The sequence below is a fragment of the Strix aluco genome, chromosome 13 (assembly GCF_031877795.1).
Source record: "Strix aluco isolate bStrAlu1 chromosome 13, bStrAlu1.hap1, whole genome shotgun sequence".
Taxonomy (NCBI): Eukaryota; Metazoa; Chordata; class Aves; order Strigiformes; family Strigidae; genus Strix; species Strix aluco.
The window spans coordinates 12,220,821-12,234,956 of record NC_133943.1 but is presented as its reverse complement, the minus strand read 5'-3'; the positions used below and the strand labels follow the sequence as shown (position 1 = coordinate 12,234,956).

The window sequence follows — 14,136 nt, the reverse complement described above, 5'->3', positions numbered from 1 at the left end:
CTCCAGTTTGCAGGACAAGCACAAACCATGGGAACCTGCTGCAGGTCCTTCCTGGCATCCCAGAGACCTGTTTGCTCATGTAGTCACACACAGGCATCTCGGCTGACGCAGACCTTGCAGCCACACCAGCCTGCTGAGAAAGCCACTCACCACCCCAGCTGGGCACCACTGTGGTCAAGCCAGCGGTGGTTATTTTACCCAGGAAGAGCACTTGGTGATTCATTGCAGCAGGAGACAGGCAGGGCAGCAGCAGCTGGCAGACAAGCCCTGATCCAGCCCTGCCTCATGGCCAAGGCAAGGAACCCCCTTCTTTCAGAAAGGGGCTGGTGGGGGCAGACAGCTGCCCCTCTCACACAGCTCTGGGGCTTGGATGGGCTGCAGCTCCTGACAGGCAACAGAAATGGGTTTCACACCTCCTCCTCTTCTAAAGCTTTTAGCAAGGAAAAGTCCTTGACCAGCAGATGAAACACAGCTGACCTGGGCCAGCCACCCTGCTGGGACCCTCCCTGCCTCTGCTGAGAATCCCAGCTGGGGAGCAGCTGCAACTGGGAGATCCCCACCACAGTGCCTGACATGTCCCAGCAAGTGCTGCTGAGCCAGGGAACAACCCACCTGGTCCCCCAGCTGCTTTAAAAATAGCCCCCCTCTGCAAGCAATTGCCCCTGGGCTGGGCAGTCCTCCCCGGGATGCCCCTGTGCAAATGGGTCCCCAGGGCTGGCAGCGGGATGGATGCCAGGAGAAAAGCAGCAAGATCTCCAGGGTCAGCTACTACAAAACACAGATGCTGAGAAGGACAGGCAGGGCTCTCAACGTGCTTTTACGAACAAAATGCTACAAGCGTGTTTGTGAGGGGTGCTGCACTGTGGAGCCTTGCACATGAACTCTGGGAGGTCACACTTCACGTCCTGATCTAGGTTATGCTTGTCTCGTCCAGCAGCAGCCTGACTGCATGTATCTGAGAAATAGCCATATTCACTACTGTGAGAACAGATCAAACCCTGAAACTTAAATTCAGATTGCAATGGACTCAAGTTAGGCTGAGGAAGGGCTCTGGTGCTGGCATTGCACCAGCAAAGCCTTTCTTGTCCCACAGCAGTGTAGTGCTCTCCAAAATGTGCCACTTGTTGCCAAGAAAGAACACAGAAGCCAACAGGATGGCTTCAAACCCTCAAGCACATGCTCCCCCTTTATGCTGTCCTGCTCCTTAGAGAAACCTTCCCCCGAAGGACTTTCCCAGTTGTCCAAGTCTCAAAATCAAGATGATTCAAAATGGAAGTGGAGCAAAATGCTCATGAACAGGAAAGCAAGTGATGCTTAGGGCTCAGAGGACCTTGCCAGGGTAGAAAGGGTAAGAAGAAAGGAAGGTCAGACAGACTGCATAAGGAAGCCATAGTACTAGCCCCTGTTTTCCTTCAGATCTCCACCCATGGCAGCAGAGAAGGCAGATCAATTCCCAGGCCAGGGCTTATGGCCAATACTGATAAAGCATTAAGGCGACTATACCCAAACTGAAAAGTACATATATAAACTATGGGTTACCGAAAGCCTGAGCCACCATCAAATAAATGGGAACTGTGCACCCATGTTTGCTGCCATGCTAGATCAGTTTGGTCCTGTTAAGCTTCAGACAGCCCTTTTCTAGAAAAGAAGGCATGTCCATCAGGGCTGTGCATCAGTGCACTCAAGCTCTTCTACTTCCCCAGTAATTTACTGAGCCTAGACTCAAAAGGCACAGATGCTGGGCACAGGAGGACTTGGGACAGCCCAGCTGTCCTCCAAGCAAGAACCACCTTCCCTGCTGCAGGCTGCCAGTCACCCTGCCACACTCATCCCGAGCTGCTCCCCAGCAAACTTTACCTAGGCCTGAAGCATTTGGACTTGGGCTCTGCCTTCCCTGCAGCTACTGTGGTCACTCCTAGTCCTCTTTCATCCCTCAAAGCTCCTTCCCCCACCACTCTCCTCCTGAGTCCTTGCCATCACCAGTCTACCCCCAGTATGCTTTCTGGAGGTGCTGCAGTGCTCACAACCGAGACACAGATGTATTTAGTCTAAAAATATCTAATTAGATGTTTCAACCACTTCATTATGGCACTGTCATGATAGGACTGTAGGGTCTGGCACGAACTTGGTGGATTTGCCTTTACTCCCTCACAGCTTTGCAGAGAGCAAAGGCAGCGCCACACTGACTCCTTGCTGATAACAGGACAGTCTGTCATTAGTCCAGCCTGCTGGCATCACAAATACAATTATCTGGCTAAACCAATCGTCACTTTGTCATTAGAAAACTTGCTATTTATTTTATAAGAGCATGGTAGGTCCTTGAAATAATTCAATTGCTCCAATTGACTTTACAGCATGCACTTCATTGGCCTGCAGGGCCACTTTCCATGGCTTCTGCTCTTCAAAGGGCAAGCTGCCAAGAAAGATGGTTTGCAGGGGAGCCTGAACAAAGCTTGGTGAGAAGACAGAGTCCATCCACCAGCCTGAGGACAGAGAGAAGCTGTCTGGGCTCTGAATTTTCTGGCACCAAAATGAATGCAATGGATGACTGTCCCTTTGCTAGGCTGCCCAGGAGAACAGAGGGGACAATTTTTATCAGATTGTTTGTGGCAGCAGAATTAGGATTGGGTATTAATTGAGAGGACCAAGATGTGGGTGGAAGGCCTGGAGCTCCCCATGGTGCCCAAATTCTGCAAAACACAGTGCTAGAGCCCTCCTTGGAGAAGCATGGACACTAGATAATGTTCATGGCTGGGTTTGGAGAGAACATACTAGGAAGGTAGCTTTTCATCTCTTGCAAGACTGTTTTGCATCAATGTCCCTCCTTTCTTCTCTGTCCCACCTGCACCCATACCTTGAACTCCCGAGTCTACTCCAGCCTTTCTGAAAGCTCTCCTCCATGACAACCTGCCAGAGAAGGAAGAGCTCTGGAGACTTGCCTCTTTCCCCACTGCATGTGAAGAGCCTGTGCAGCAGCTCTTGGGGAACAGAGGTGAGGAGCATGAAGGCTTATCCAGAGCCAGATCCCATCTCACCAAGCCCCCAGGGACTAGGCAGCAGCACCAGTGCTCTGGTCAGCATCTTACTCTGCTGGGTCCTCCCTCACCAGAGCTGTGCTTTGTCCCCAGATCACGGCATGCCTGTATTAGCCTCCAGCATTGCAAAGATGAAACGCAAACCAGTGTTGACCAGGAACCATGAGTGCTATGACCAAAAAGGCTCATCTGTACGACAACCCCCTAGGCCTGGTGTCACCCCTGCAGAAGCTAGAGCCTTCTCACAGGGAAGACGCTCACACTGCTCACACTGACAGGCTGATCCCTCCAGGTTCACTGCACTTCTGAACACAGGAGAAACACCATGTCCTCCTCAGCAGGTCCTGCCCCACTGGGTGGGGAGACCTGGTGAATCACCCTGCCCGATGAGCTGTACAGAGCAGAGCTGGAGCTCCCGGAGATGTTCAGCACCATGTGATTCCTCTTTAATTACACAGGGACTTAATAGAGTTTGCTGGTAAACACCTTGTAACCACATGTGCCTAGAGATTACTGGGTAATTATGCTTAGTGGATCACCATGTAACAGGGAGCATGATTTAGAAAAGACAAAAATAACCAAGCAAACATGCTGCATTCATCAGTATCTGTCATGAAACGTTCCGGCCAGCCTTTCCTCATGTCTCCTTCCCCAGCTTTGAGACTAGGGGAGCCTCCCAGCAGGAATTTGAGAGGTGCCAGGGGTTGGGATGGTCCAGGGAAACTTTCCACTTTGCATACCAAACCCTCTGCAAGAGCTCTCCATGCTCCAACAGGCTGTCAGCTGCTCAGAGGAAAGAGGATGGGGGATAGATGGTACTGGTTCCCCCCATCCTGAATTAACTTGCCATGGGGACAGATTCTGGTCTCCCTCTCCAGGACACATGTTGGAGACAGAAAGGAGTCTGCAAGGTCTCCAGTTTGTGAACCAGTTTCAATCGCCCATTGCAACACTGATTCAGAGCCTGCCACATCTGGTTCAACCCAGGAGTTCACTGTGGTTTTGCCTCCCCCAGGAGTTGTGTGCGTGTCTTTGCTCAGACCAGGGTGGCCCGTAACAATAAGGGGCACCTTGCTCCTGACAAGGCCAGTGCCAAAGCTTCCAGCAGCCCCCCTCCCACCCCAGCAGAGCTGGACCAGGAGAGACAATGTGCAAATGCCATCATCTACCCATAGGTCCCACTGGGGTGACCCCTACTCACAGGTCATACTCACTGCATGGACTTGCAGCACCCAAACCTAATGGCTGCTTTCAAAGCAGCAGAAGGGATTACTCACACCCATTTCAGAGAGTCCTAAATCCCTGGGTCAGTTGACAGCTTCAAATGAGCACAAACACAGCACTGATCACCTTCAACTCCCTGCACCAGGCCAGTTTCCGAGGGAGAGGTTGAGCACAAACCATAGCTTTCAGGGGGTGATTTTAAGGGATGTTCTCTGGGGCAAGGGTTTGTACTACAGGATCCAGCTTCAATGGAAATGCAGAGCAGCACTGATAGACCTGTTTATGAATGTATGAATCCATTTGCAACCAATTAGCAGTGCTAACCAGAGTGGGAGGTATAAATACCGTAGCTAATGTAAATATCAACACTGTGCCCTGCAGATGCTTGCTGCACACCTGGTGACCCCAGGAGGAGAGGCCACCTTCCCATACAACCCTTGCACCCTCAGGGCCACTTGGTCTGCTCCACAGCCTCAGGATATGAGTTTACACCAAGATCAAGGACCTTTTCCTTTTCGCCTTAAAAGCAAGAGTGCCATATGGCTTTGCCTTCCCTGCATCATGGGAGAGATGACAACATGGGGCTTCCAACCCTGGGACCCATACCAGGGTGAGAAGCAAACCCCTGTCCCTTCAACAAGGGCAGGCAAGGCTCCTGTGCACAAAACATCTTCCGAGATACACCTGTACAGCCCGGCAAACCCTGCTCAGAGCTCCCTGGAGGCCTCACGGATAATTCTGCACAACAGCATGGCTTGAGGCCAGCCACGGCCCACAGTCCCAGGTTTCCTGTCTCATGTCAGCTTCAGACAGGATAGAAGTGTTATCAAAATGCACCAAGTAAAATGGAAAGGAGTGGTGGGAATTCACGGATCAGACAGTGACATTTTAGCCTCAGCTGCTCATCTCATTGATTTGCCAGACCCAAAGTTTTGGTCCTGAAGCCACAGGTACACCTGTATGTCGTCACCCCATCTAGCTTCATCATCCACACATCCATCTTCCTCCTCTTCCCATGACTCCCTCTCTCCTCACATATGCACAGGTAGGGTCTTGTGCACCAGCAGAGAGACCAGACTGGGGAGGCTGGAGGGCAGCTGAGCCCTCTGGCTGGATCCCACCATACCTGAGCCCCCAGGCACTACAGGGGCTGGGGGAAAACAATCAATGCAGAGAGCAGCAGAGCTGGCCATGCCTGGGAGCTGCAAGCAGGGCTGGGAAGTCTCTGACCAACAAGTGGCACAGAGCTCCCCTGAGCCACTGGCCACTAGCAAAGGGCTGCAAAAGCCATTGCAGGTCACTGCCTGGTAGCATCAGGGGGCTGTGATAGAGATGGCAATGGAGGGCACTGACACAGGCTCCTGGGCTCCTTTCTTGCTTCACAGGCACACGGTCCTGAGGGATACAGGCTGGGTAGGGATATGCAGAGCTGGGTGAGGCCGCAACGAGAGGGAAGAGACAGCTTTTGGCAACGTTCACAGAAGTCACAGAGCATGCTGACAGAAGAGATGGCCCCACACCCCATGCCTTGCTCACAGAACCAGCTAGGAGAGGATTGTTGCTAAGATCAGACGTGAGCCAGCATTTAGGTATGGCAAGCCCTGCTTTGAGCCCCTTGGCTACTGGGAAATAGTTTGGAAGCCCAACAGGGCAGAGCCTGCTGCCTTGCGGGGTTTGTACAGCCCTTGTACCAGGTGTGGTCCCAAAGGGACCATAAGTAATCAACCCACAGCACAGGAAGTGACCAGTAGATATTAAAAAGTTCCCAAACCCTTACTAAAGCACATGGCTACTTTGAAAGAGGTAATGGCAATATTTAGGCCAAGATGGCAAAGCCATCCAAAGGGCTGGGCAAGGGCCACGGTGGCAGTCTGTTGCTGGCAAATCCAGAAGCTGAGGCACGGCCGAGCAATGTGCCCAAGGTCACAGAGCAAGGCAGTGGCAGAAGGAGGAGCACCTCCCCAGAGACTCCCAGCTCTTCGCTCGCTGCCTGCCCGGTGGCCTCCTGCCGTGAGTCATGTCAGAGCAACAGGCAGGCAGCACGTTTGGGTTTGCTGGCACCTCTCTCTGTGTGGGGGAGGACCCAGTAAAGGAGTTTTGCGGCGCAATCTGATAGTTATAACACACCAGTGCTGTAAACAGCCCTTATCACTATCAGCAGCCAAGCTGGCTATTAAGAGCTGGAAAGGAATCCCAACAGGAACCAACACGCATTTGTCAAAATTGCTTCGAGGAAGCTTAACAGTCCCACCTGACCGCTGTGGTCACTGACCCCAGCGAGCACCGTGTGCCACCCCAGCCCTCTGCACTGGGCCTGCGCTCATCACCCAGAGAGACAGAGGGAGGAGGACCCTTTGTTCAGGCATCCAGCAGGCTCAGAAAGAATCAGTCCCTATTGTTTCCCACCTGGGCACAGCCAGCCCCACTCCCCCAGGAAGGGGGCTAGCTCCTGTCCCAGGTGTGGCTCATGCAGAGGGCACCTGGAAAGTTTTCTCGCCTCTGACACAGCCTAACAGAGCTGGAATCACCTGTTCTGTTGCCTTGCAGCATGCCAAGGCATTTTTCACAGTGTTTTGCTTGGGAACCACCCCAAGCCCTCAGATTGAGAAACCTCAACACACCAGTGCAATGGAGAAGTCACTGCTCTGCTGCTTTCTGCCTGGGGGAGTCCTCCTTTCTTCACAACGCCTCTAGGACCCACAGGAGGGAGGGCACCTTCCTTGGGCAGGTTATCCCAGAAGGAAAACCCTCAGGTGGCCATCAGCATCGACTCCTTCAGCTGGGGGCTCACTTCTTCCAAAGGAATGGATCAAAACTGTGCTAGCGAGGTGGGTACAGCTGTCACACATCATATCAGTGAGGAAAAAGAAATGGTGACTTGATCAAACCTGATCAATCTTTACAGACTTTGCAACAAGGACGCAAAACCAGAAGTAACCAGATGAGTAGCAGGTGCCAGTTCTCATCTTATATAGCACATTTCCAATCTCCGCTTCTTTAGAAATTCATACATAGTGCATGAGTGCCTCTGTCCCTGTCTCTCACACACACAATAGAAACACCCACATCCCCAGCTGCAGAAGGTACATGTTTTTCAGTATTGCACCTGTGCTTTGCTCAGGTCCCTGATTTCTGGGTCTCTCCTTACCCTGCTCCTCCTCCCCATCAGCTGTTCCCCGCGTCCATTTATACGGAGGCAGTGGCATCAGCAAGCGAGCCTGCCGCCTGTCAGAGTGCTCCCGGCTCCCTCTCACCATGTTGCATATCGACATTTTAGTCCGTGATCTGCCCTCCAAACCCCAGAAACATAAGCCAAGAAAAGTACTCAGTGGAGATAAGCACCATGGCTTAGGCTACATGAAATGAGGGCCAGCAGAGCCAGATCCTGTCAGAAAGCAAAGGGCAGGCAGGAAAATAAAAAAATATCCATCCCATTAGGCTTGTCAACCCTGTTGTGACATTTTCTTTCCAATTCCTCCCAGCCAGATCAGTGCAAGACAGCCCCATCCCCATAGCTCAGGCAAGGGAAAGCCGTACTTACTGCTAGTGCTCATCTTGCTGGCTCTCCTCTGTCCTTCTCATTCAACAAAGGGGGCAAAGATGCTCTTTAAATCCTCTTTTCCTCCCAACCCCCGCCACCGTCACTGGGAGGAGGTTGCCTCTCTCCTTCCTAGGAGAAATATTTCCGTGCGATCCGCCGGCTAACGCATCCCAAGGCAGCTCCGCCACCAGCAGGGCTGTCTCCGCGGATGGCAAGGTCAAGGGTGTCGGGGCGGGCAGGGGGACGCCCGGGGCCGGCCCGGGGGAGGGTCCCGGCGGGGCCGCGCCGTCCGGCCGAGCCGCTGCCCGCTGCCATGCACTGCGCCGCGCAGCGCGGCCGCTCCTCTTATAGCGGGGTGTGGAGCCGCGCGGGGGCCGCGCAGCGCCGCGCAGCGCCCGGCCCCGCCCCGGCGGCTCAGCCCGCGGCCGGCACCGCCCGGCGGGGCAGCGCGGAGCGGCGCGGGGGGCAGCGCGGGGGGCGGCGGCTCGGCCCCGGCCCCGGCCCCGGGGGGCGGCTGCGGGACGCGCCGCCTCGGCACCGCCGCCATCTGCTGGGCACCGCCTGCCCGCTGCCCTGCCCGCAGTCCTGCCTGCAGTCCTGCCCTGCCCCATGCCCTGCCCCGCCCTGCCCCATGCCCTGCCCGATGCCCTGCCCTGCCTGCAGTCCTGCCCGCGGTCCGGCGCTGCCTGCTGCCCTGCCTGCAGTCCTGCCTCCGCTCCTGCCTTGCCTGCTGCTCTGCCCTGCCTGCAGTCCTGCCTCTGCTCCAGCCCTGCCCGCTGCTCTACCCTGCCTGCAGTCCTGCCTGTGGTCTGGCCTTGCCTGCTGCGCTACCCTGCCCTTCCTGCTGCCCTGTCTTCAATCCTGCGGTCTGCCCTGCCTGGTGACCTGTGAGCTGCCCTGCCATCAGCCCTGCCTGCAGCTCTGCCTGCAGCTCCCGGGGCCGTCAGGCTGGTCCCTCCTTGCCATGGGGCTCCCCACATACTCGCCCCCAGCCTGGTGCTGCTCCCACCCAGCCCTGGGTGGGACCAGCTGCCCATCCCACCCTGCTCACTGTCCAGCTTGGCCCTGTGGCAGCTGAGCCTGCCAAGAAACGCTGTCCCAGGACAGAGGCAGGGGGGAGGGATGCAATTTATGCTGGAAACTGAATTTCCTCTAGTGCCAAGGTCCCCCTCCAGCAGTTGTCCGGGCTGGCCGCCCCCCACTGCCCCGGCAGCCCCACACAAGGCCACCCGGGTGTCTGTCCCACGCCAGGAGCAGGGAGGGGGCTGCGGGTGTCTGCACAGCACCCGGCTGCAGGATGGAGAGGAGGCTCTTCCCTCGCGATCAGCAAGCAGCCTTCGCTGCTGGCAGCACATCAGGATTCCTGGAAGGGCTTCAAAGCCATTACTCCTTGTTTTGGTTGTGAGACGCTATCTATCAGAATAAAGCCTTACCCAGCGGAGCTGCTCCCAGGGCTGTGCCTGCCCTGCCTGCGGAGCCCCCGAGAAGCTGCGCTGTGGTTCAAAGAGGCGAGCTACGATCTTGCCGCTAATGAAAGGGGTTTTTCATGCAGCGTGACAGGCGCCGCATCTCTCCAGCTCCTGGGGCTGGAGTGCCGCCCAGAGAGGGCCTTTTGCTTTCCCTTTCTCTTGCTGTTTTGTTTGCGGCAGCAGATGTTTGCGGTGACATGACAAGACAGGTAGCAGGTCGTGTGAGCTACGCCTGTGCTGCTGGTGATGCAGCCAGCTAGCTGCAAGCCCTGCTGCCTGTCCCCTCGGCTCTGTCACCTCCCCAGAGGTGGTGGGTGGGTGGGAAGAGCAGGACCAGCAGTGGGGGTGGGGGTCCGGGGGTCCCTGCAAGGCTAGGGGGAACAGGCAAGGAGAAAGCAGTGCTGCTGATACAGCATGGCAGGATGGCTTGGGCTGTTCTATGAAGCTCATTTGAGGTCTTCTGTGAAGTTTCCCTGTGCCCTGGTGTCCCCTCCTTGAGGGAAGAGCGCAGGACCCCGGCATGGCAAGGCTCACACCTATCGTATCAATAATGTCCATTCGGGGAGTCAATAAAGCAGACACAATGTGAGCTGGTCCCTACGGTTCAGTGAGCTAATTAAGCTTCTTCCGCTGACCTGGTTTCCAAATCTTGTTAACTTGCTGCTTTCAGAATAACTTGAAATTTCCAGCAGAGACAGGCTGGGATTGCAGAGGGCTGCAGAGGAGGACGGGGTGCTTTGGCAGAGCTCAGGGGGCACCAGCACAGAACCTCTTCCCCTTCATCCCCTCCCAACCAGAGGGTTCCAGCCCCACGGAGCTGCGCCACGGGGAAGGTGCAGCAGGCGCTGCCAGTGGGGCAGGCGGGCAGGGCATCAGGTGCCCCCCGCCATGAGATTTTTGGGTTTCGGCACTTGTTAGCTGACAGCAGGGATCTCAGATCCTTGCCAACCCCCCACCTCAGCCAGTGGCTCCTGCCCAGGGACCTGGCCCCTGGCTGGGCTGCAGCAGGGGCCCATGGCGCAGGGCACTGGTTGGAGCCCCTCATCATCAGCACTGTCCCATGGTGTTTTGGAAATCCCATTTCCTTTTCTTTGAGTGAGGAAACCAGCTACAAAAGCTGCCATAAAAGGGTGTTAGGGATGCCTGAGACAAGAAGTCAGAAATAAGGAAATGTCAGGATGTTAACGCAGCCTCCTTTCATCCCTTTGTGTCTGTGCATTGCAACAGTCTTTCACGGCAATTATTAGATGCGTATTTTTCCCATCAGGCGCCTGCCTCATTCAGTACCCAGCATGTACCACGTAGCTCAGGCTGTGCGGAGGAAGCTGCTGCCTGCAGGACCCTGCATCGTTCAGTGAAAAGGGACATGATGGTAATGGGGGTGAGAGGATGGAAGAAAAAGGGTGCCAATTGCATTGAATTTTACTGACAACTCCCCTGGACACTGGGTTGCTTATCTCTGCCTCTGTGCCCTTTTGAGATGTTAAGAATTACCTAAACCAAACTTTCCCCACCCAGTCAATAACTGTGTTCTTCTTTCCCTGATGCCTGACTCGGAACACCAGCTGGCTGATCACTGGGAGAGCTGGAAGTTACTGGCTGCATGTGGAATCACTGGGAGCTGGGCTCGAAATGTATCTTGTGCTATATCAACACCAGGAACTCAGAGAAGTCAGGCTCATCGCCTCTCCTGCCGGTGGCTTGGGAAGGCACCACCCCGTGTTTCTGTGTGAGGCTGCGCTCAGCTGCTGTCCTTGGGAAAGGATGTTGGTCCCCAGGGCTGGACCACAGAGCAGGGTGCCTGGGGAAAGCCCTGGGGAAGGGGATCCCTTCTCACTCCTGTGTGACTTGGAGACCAGGTGAGGAATGGAGAGGGGAATGGAAGGGAAATATCGGGTAGCAGGTCCCAAGGCCAGGAGAGACAGGGTTAGGAGAGGTCAGAGAGTTAAAAGATTACGTAAGTATCTCTGTCCTCAAAGCGCATGGGGGGATGGTTCATCAGCAGCCTTAGCTCTGGCATTTCTGGTTTACTTGAAGCCATAGCATCCCTTTCAGCACACCTAGGTACAGACACATGCATACATACGTGTTTGCAAACACACACATACGGTCACACAGAACAGCTTTCAGAGGTCTCTCTGTAGGAGCCCCAGGTTTTCAACCCGCTTTTTTTCCCCTTCAACTGGTAGTCATCTTGGTGAACAACCTTCACTGCTGGGCCCTGTGAATCACAGTTGCAGGAGGAGTGGAAATGCCTTGGCCAGAGATCCCAGCTGCAGCCCTTGCTCCAGGGTGCCGTAGCACAAATGTGTCTGGCTGTCCCAGAGGCACCAGCTGCCTGAATGCGTCCCTGCCAGCCCGAGCTCCTGGCAGACCTGCCTGCATGTGCGCTGGCAGCGAAAGGCTTCCCTTTCTCAGCAAGAAGACTTAAGTCCAAACAACGGCAGCGAGATGCCTGTGGGGACCCCAGCACAACGTAGCCCAATGCCTCGCACAAAGCACTGGGCAGGCTGCAGAGAAGCAGGACTCTGACTCATCGGAAGCTGGTGACATTTCCAAAAAAAGACTGTAAGTCCAGGGCTGTGATGTTCCCAAAATGCAGCAGAGAAGCCTAAGGGGTCTGGAGACCCCATTATACCACAGCACATGGTCTATGTCATGGGATGGAGGAAATTCTGCCTCACTGGGCAGTTCCCCACCCATTTTTCTCTTCTCCCCTGCCTCCCCAGTGAGGTGGAATCTGCCAGAGGTAAAGTCAGGAGTGGTCAGATGCTGCTGCCCACTGCCCCAGTGCAAAGCCAGGATCACTCTTCTAGTGATGACAGAATTACTCTCCAGATGATAGAGATCAGCATTTTATTTTGGGAGTCCCTGAAAAACATAGCAAGTGGACCAGAGACAGTGAACTGGGCAGTGGGTGTTTTAAGAGGGAGCCCTGGGAGGCTATGGTGGGACCTGACAGCAGTTGGAGCCTCATCCAGCACAGGACCCCACTTCTCTTCCTCAATCACAGCAACCACCAAGTCATTCACCAGTGGTTTGGCTTTCTTCCAGTTTACACAGCAGCACAACAGCCCTTCCCAGCAATTCCCCATGTCGGCAGGAGGAGACACAGACAGGCAGAGGCAGATGTTCCCCAGGCTGCCTGCATTAAAGTGATAATCAAATGATAGATTATTTTCAAGCAAACTCACATTTTTAGTCATTAATTTCAGTGCTGTGCAAATAGTTTCAGCGAAAAAAAATATACCCAGACAGCAGAGAATGGTTGTGAGCTGGATCTGCTCCAGGTGATGCTGGTGTGCACCATAGCCCATCTGTAACCTGTAGCCATCCTGGCAAAGCCAGGAAGGGATACCTGCACCATGCACGGAAGGAGCTACAGGTGCTCTGGTGTTAGCCATCTTATCACAGGGGCTGAGTCCCTAGGTCAAGTGCAAAAAATGTTCCCAAATCAAAAGCAGATGAGTGAAAACAAGTGCTGCAGAAGGTCGAGAGTGACTCGTCCTGCATGTTGGGAGTGCTGGGTCCCCTCCTGAAAGATCGAGACACCAGGAGAGGAGAGGTGCTGCGTGATCTGCCTAAGGGCGGGGTGATAGCAAAGGCTTTAGGGCATTGGAAACCAGTGTTTATCCTAAAACCTGCAAGAGTCTTTCACTCTCTAGCCCTTCAGGAGACCTAATGTCCCTGTGCAGACCTCTGCCACAGCAGCATGCTGGAGCAGCCAAGGAGCACGCTGTGGTGGCACACAGCAAGGCTGGGGCTCCCAGGCAATATCAGGGCTTATTGCCTGAGGTCAGGCCTCTCAGGGCTGCTTTGTTTCCCCCTCTGCATGTACACCATGATGCTGCAGCCCCTGCTCCTGGCCCCGCTGCAGGGCGAGCAGGGACCCACTGGGGACAGCTGCCCCGCAAAGCATGGCTAGTGGCTCCTGCTGAGTAGCGTCAGCAAAGCAAGGCCAAGGGAGATTTATACCAGCTGCAGCTCTGGTCCCCGAGGTACCTGACCTGCTTTCCCATTGCCAACTATGTTTCAACCTATTAAAGGTCATCGGAAGTTGGGTTTATTTTTAGTTTTCCCTTTTAAGTTGCCCTGAAGCAGTGAGGACTGATGGAAGGAAGAAACATCCTCCTTCCCATCAGCCGTTAGGTCAGGGTCCTGAGATGTTGATAATGGACAGACTTGCCCATCACAAGCCGCCTGTGAGAAGCCCAGCCCTTGGACCTCTCCACTTGTGGAAGCTGGCTGGCACACCTCCCATCTTCCCAGAGCTCCTCGGGGAGCACCAACTTCTCAGAAAGAGCAGTTTTGCCTTGGCAAATGCTGCTTCTTTCTTATTGCTGGGGTGGCCTTATCACAGTATCTTGTTTTTCCTTTTGTTCCTTGTATTGTTTCATGGGGAAACTGAGAATCAGGGTGATTCCAGGAGAATCTGGGGGACCTTCAGGCCAGAGCATGGCACTCCTCTCCCCAGGGGCTGGTGGCAAAGCTCAGACCAGGTCTCCGGACCTTGCTGCCTGTGCAGTTCAGAAGGAGACCAAATGATGTAATTAAGGAAAAATATTTTCTTTTTATACTTCTAAGCATATGGAATACTGCAGAGTGGCTAGCCCCTGGTAAACAGTGGCTTATCTGTTTTCTAGGAAATCTCACTTTTTTTTTTCCCGGTCTAAAAATGGAATGCAGACACTTAAAATAAATTCCCGGAGAACAAAACTGAGAAAACACAACAGGATTTGAATCAAAGTGTTTGGATTAATTAGCTTAAACTGAAAGCTTTCATTCTGATTTCAGCCTTGGCTTTATGTACCAAAAATTAAAGCAGCAAAGCTTTATAAGTTGAAAAATCAAAGTGTTCCACCCTGAA

General features: G+C 54.2%; 1 protein-coding gene across 14 annotated transcripts in view; it reads right to left on the bottom strand.

The window, feature by feature from the left end:
- The window catches only part of ABLIM3 (actin binding LIM protein family member 3), a 56,234-nt gene extending 48,103 nt beyond the window's left edge, over positions 1-8,131 (bottom strand). For all 14 annotated transcript variants that reach the window (XR_012625004.1, XR_012625005.1, XM_074838674.1 and 11 more), the window contains exon 1: positions 7,801-8,131. Coding sequence is in view for 12 of the 14 variants with exons in the window: in XM_074838674.1 (XP_074694775.1) it covers positions 7,801-7,813 (13 nt within the window). In the remaining 2 variants the exon portion in view is untranslated. The remainder of the gene's footprint in view (positions 1-7,800) is intronic.
- Positions 8,132-14,136: the final 6,005 nt, after the last annotated feature.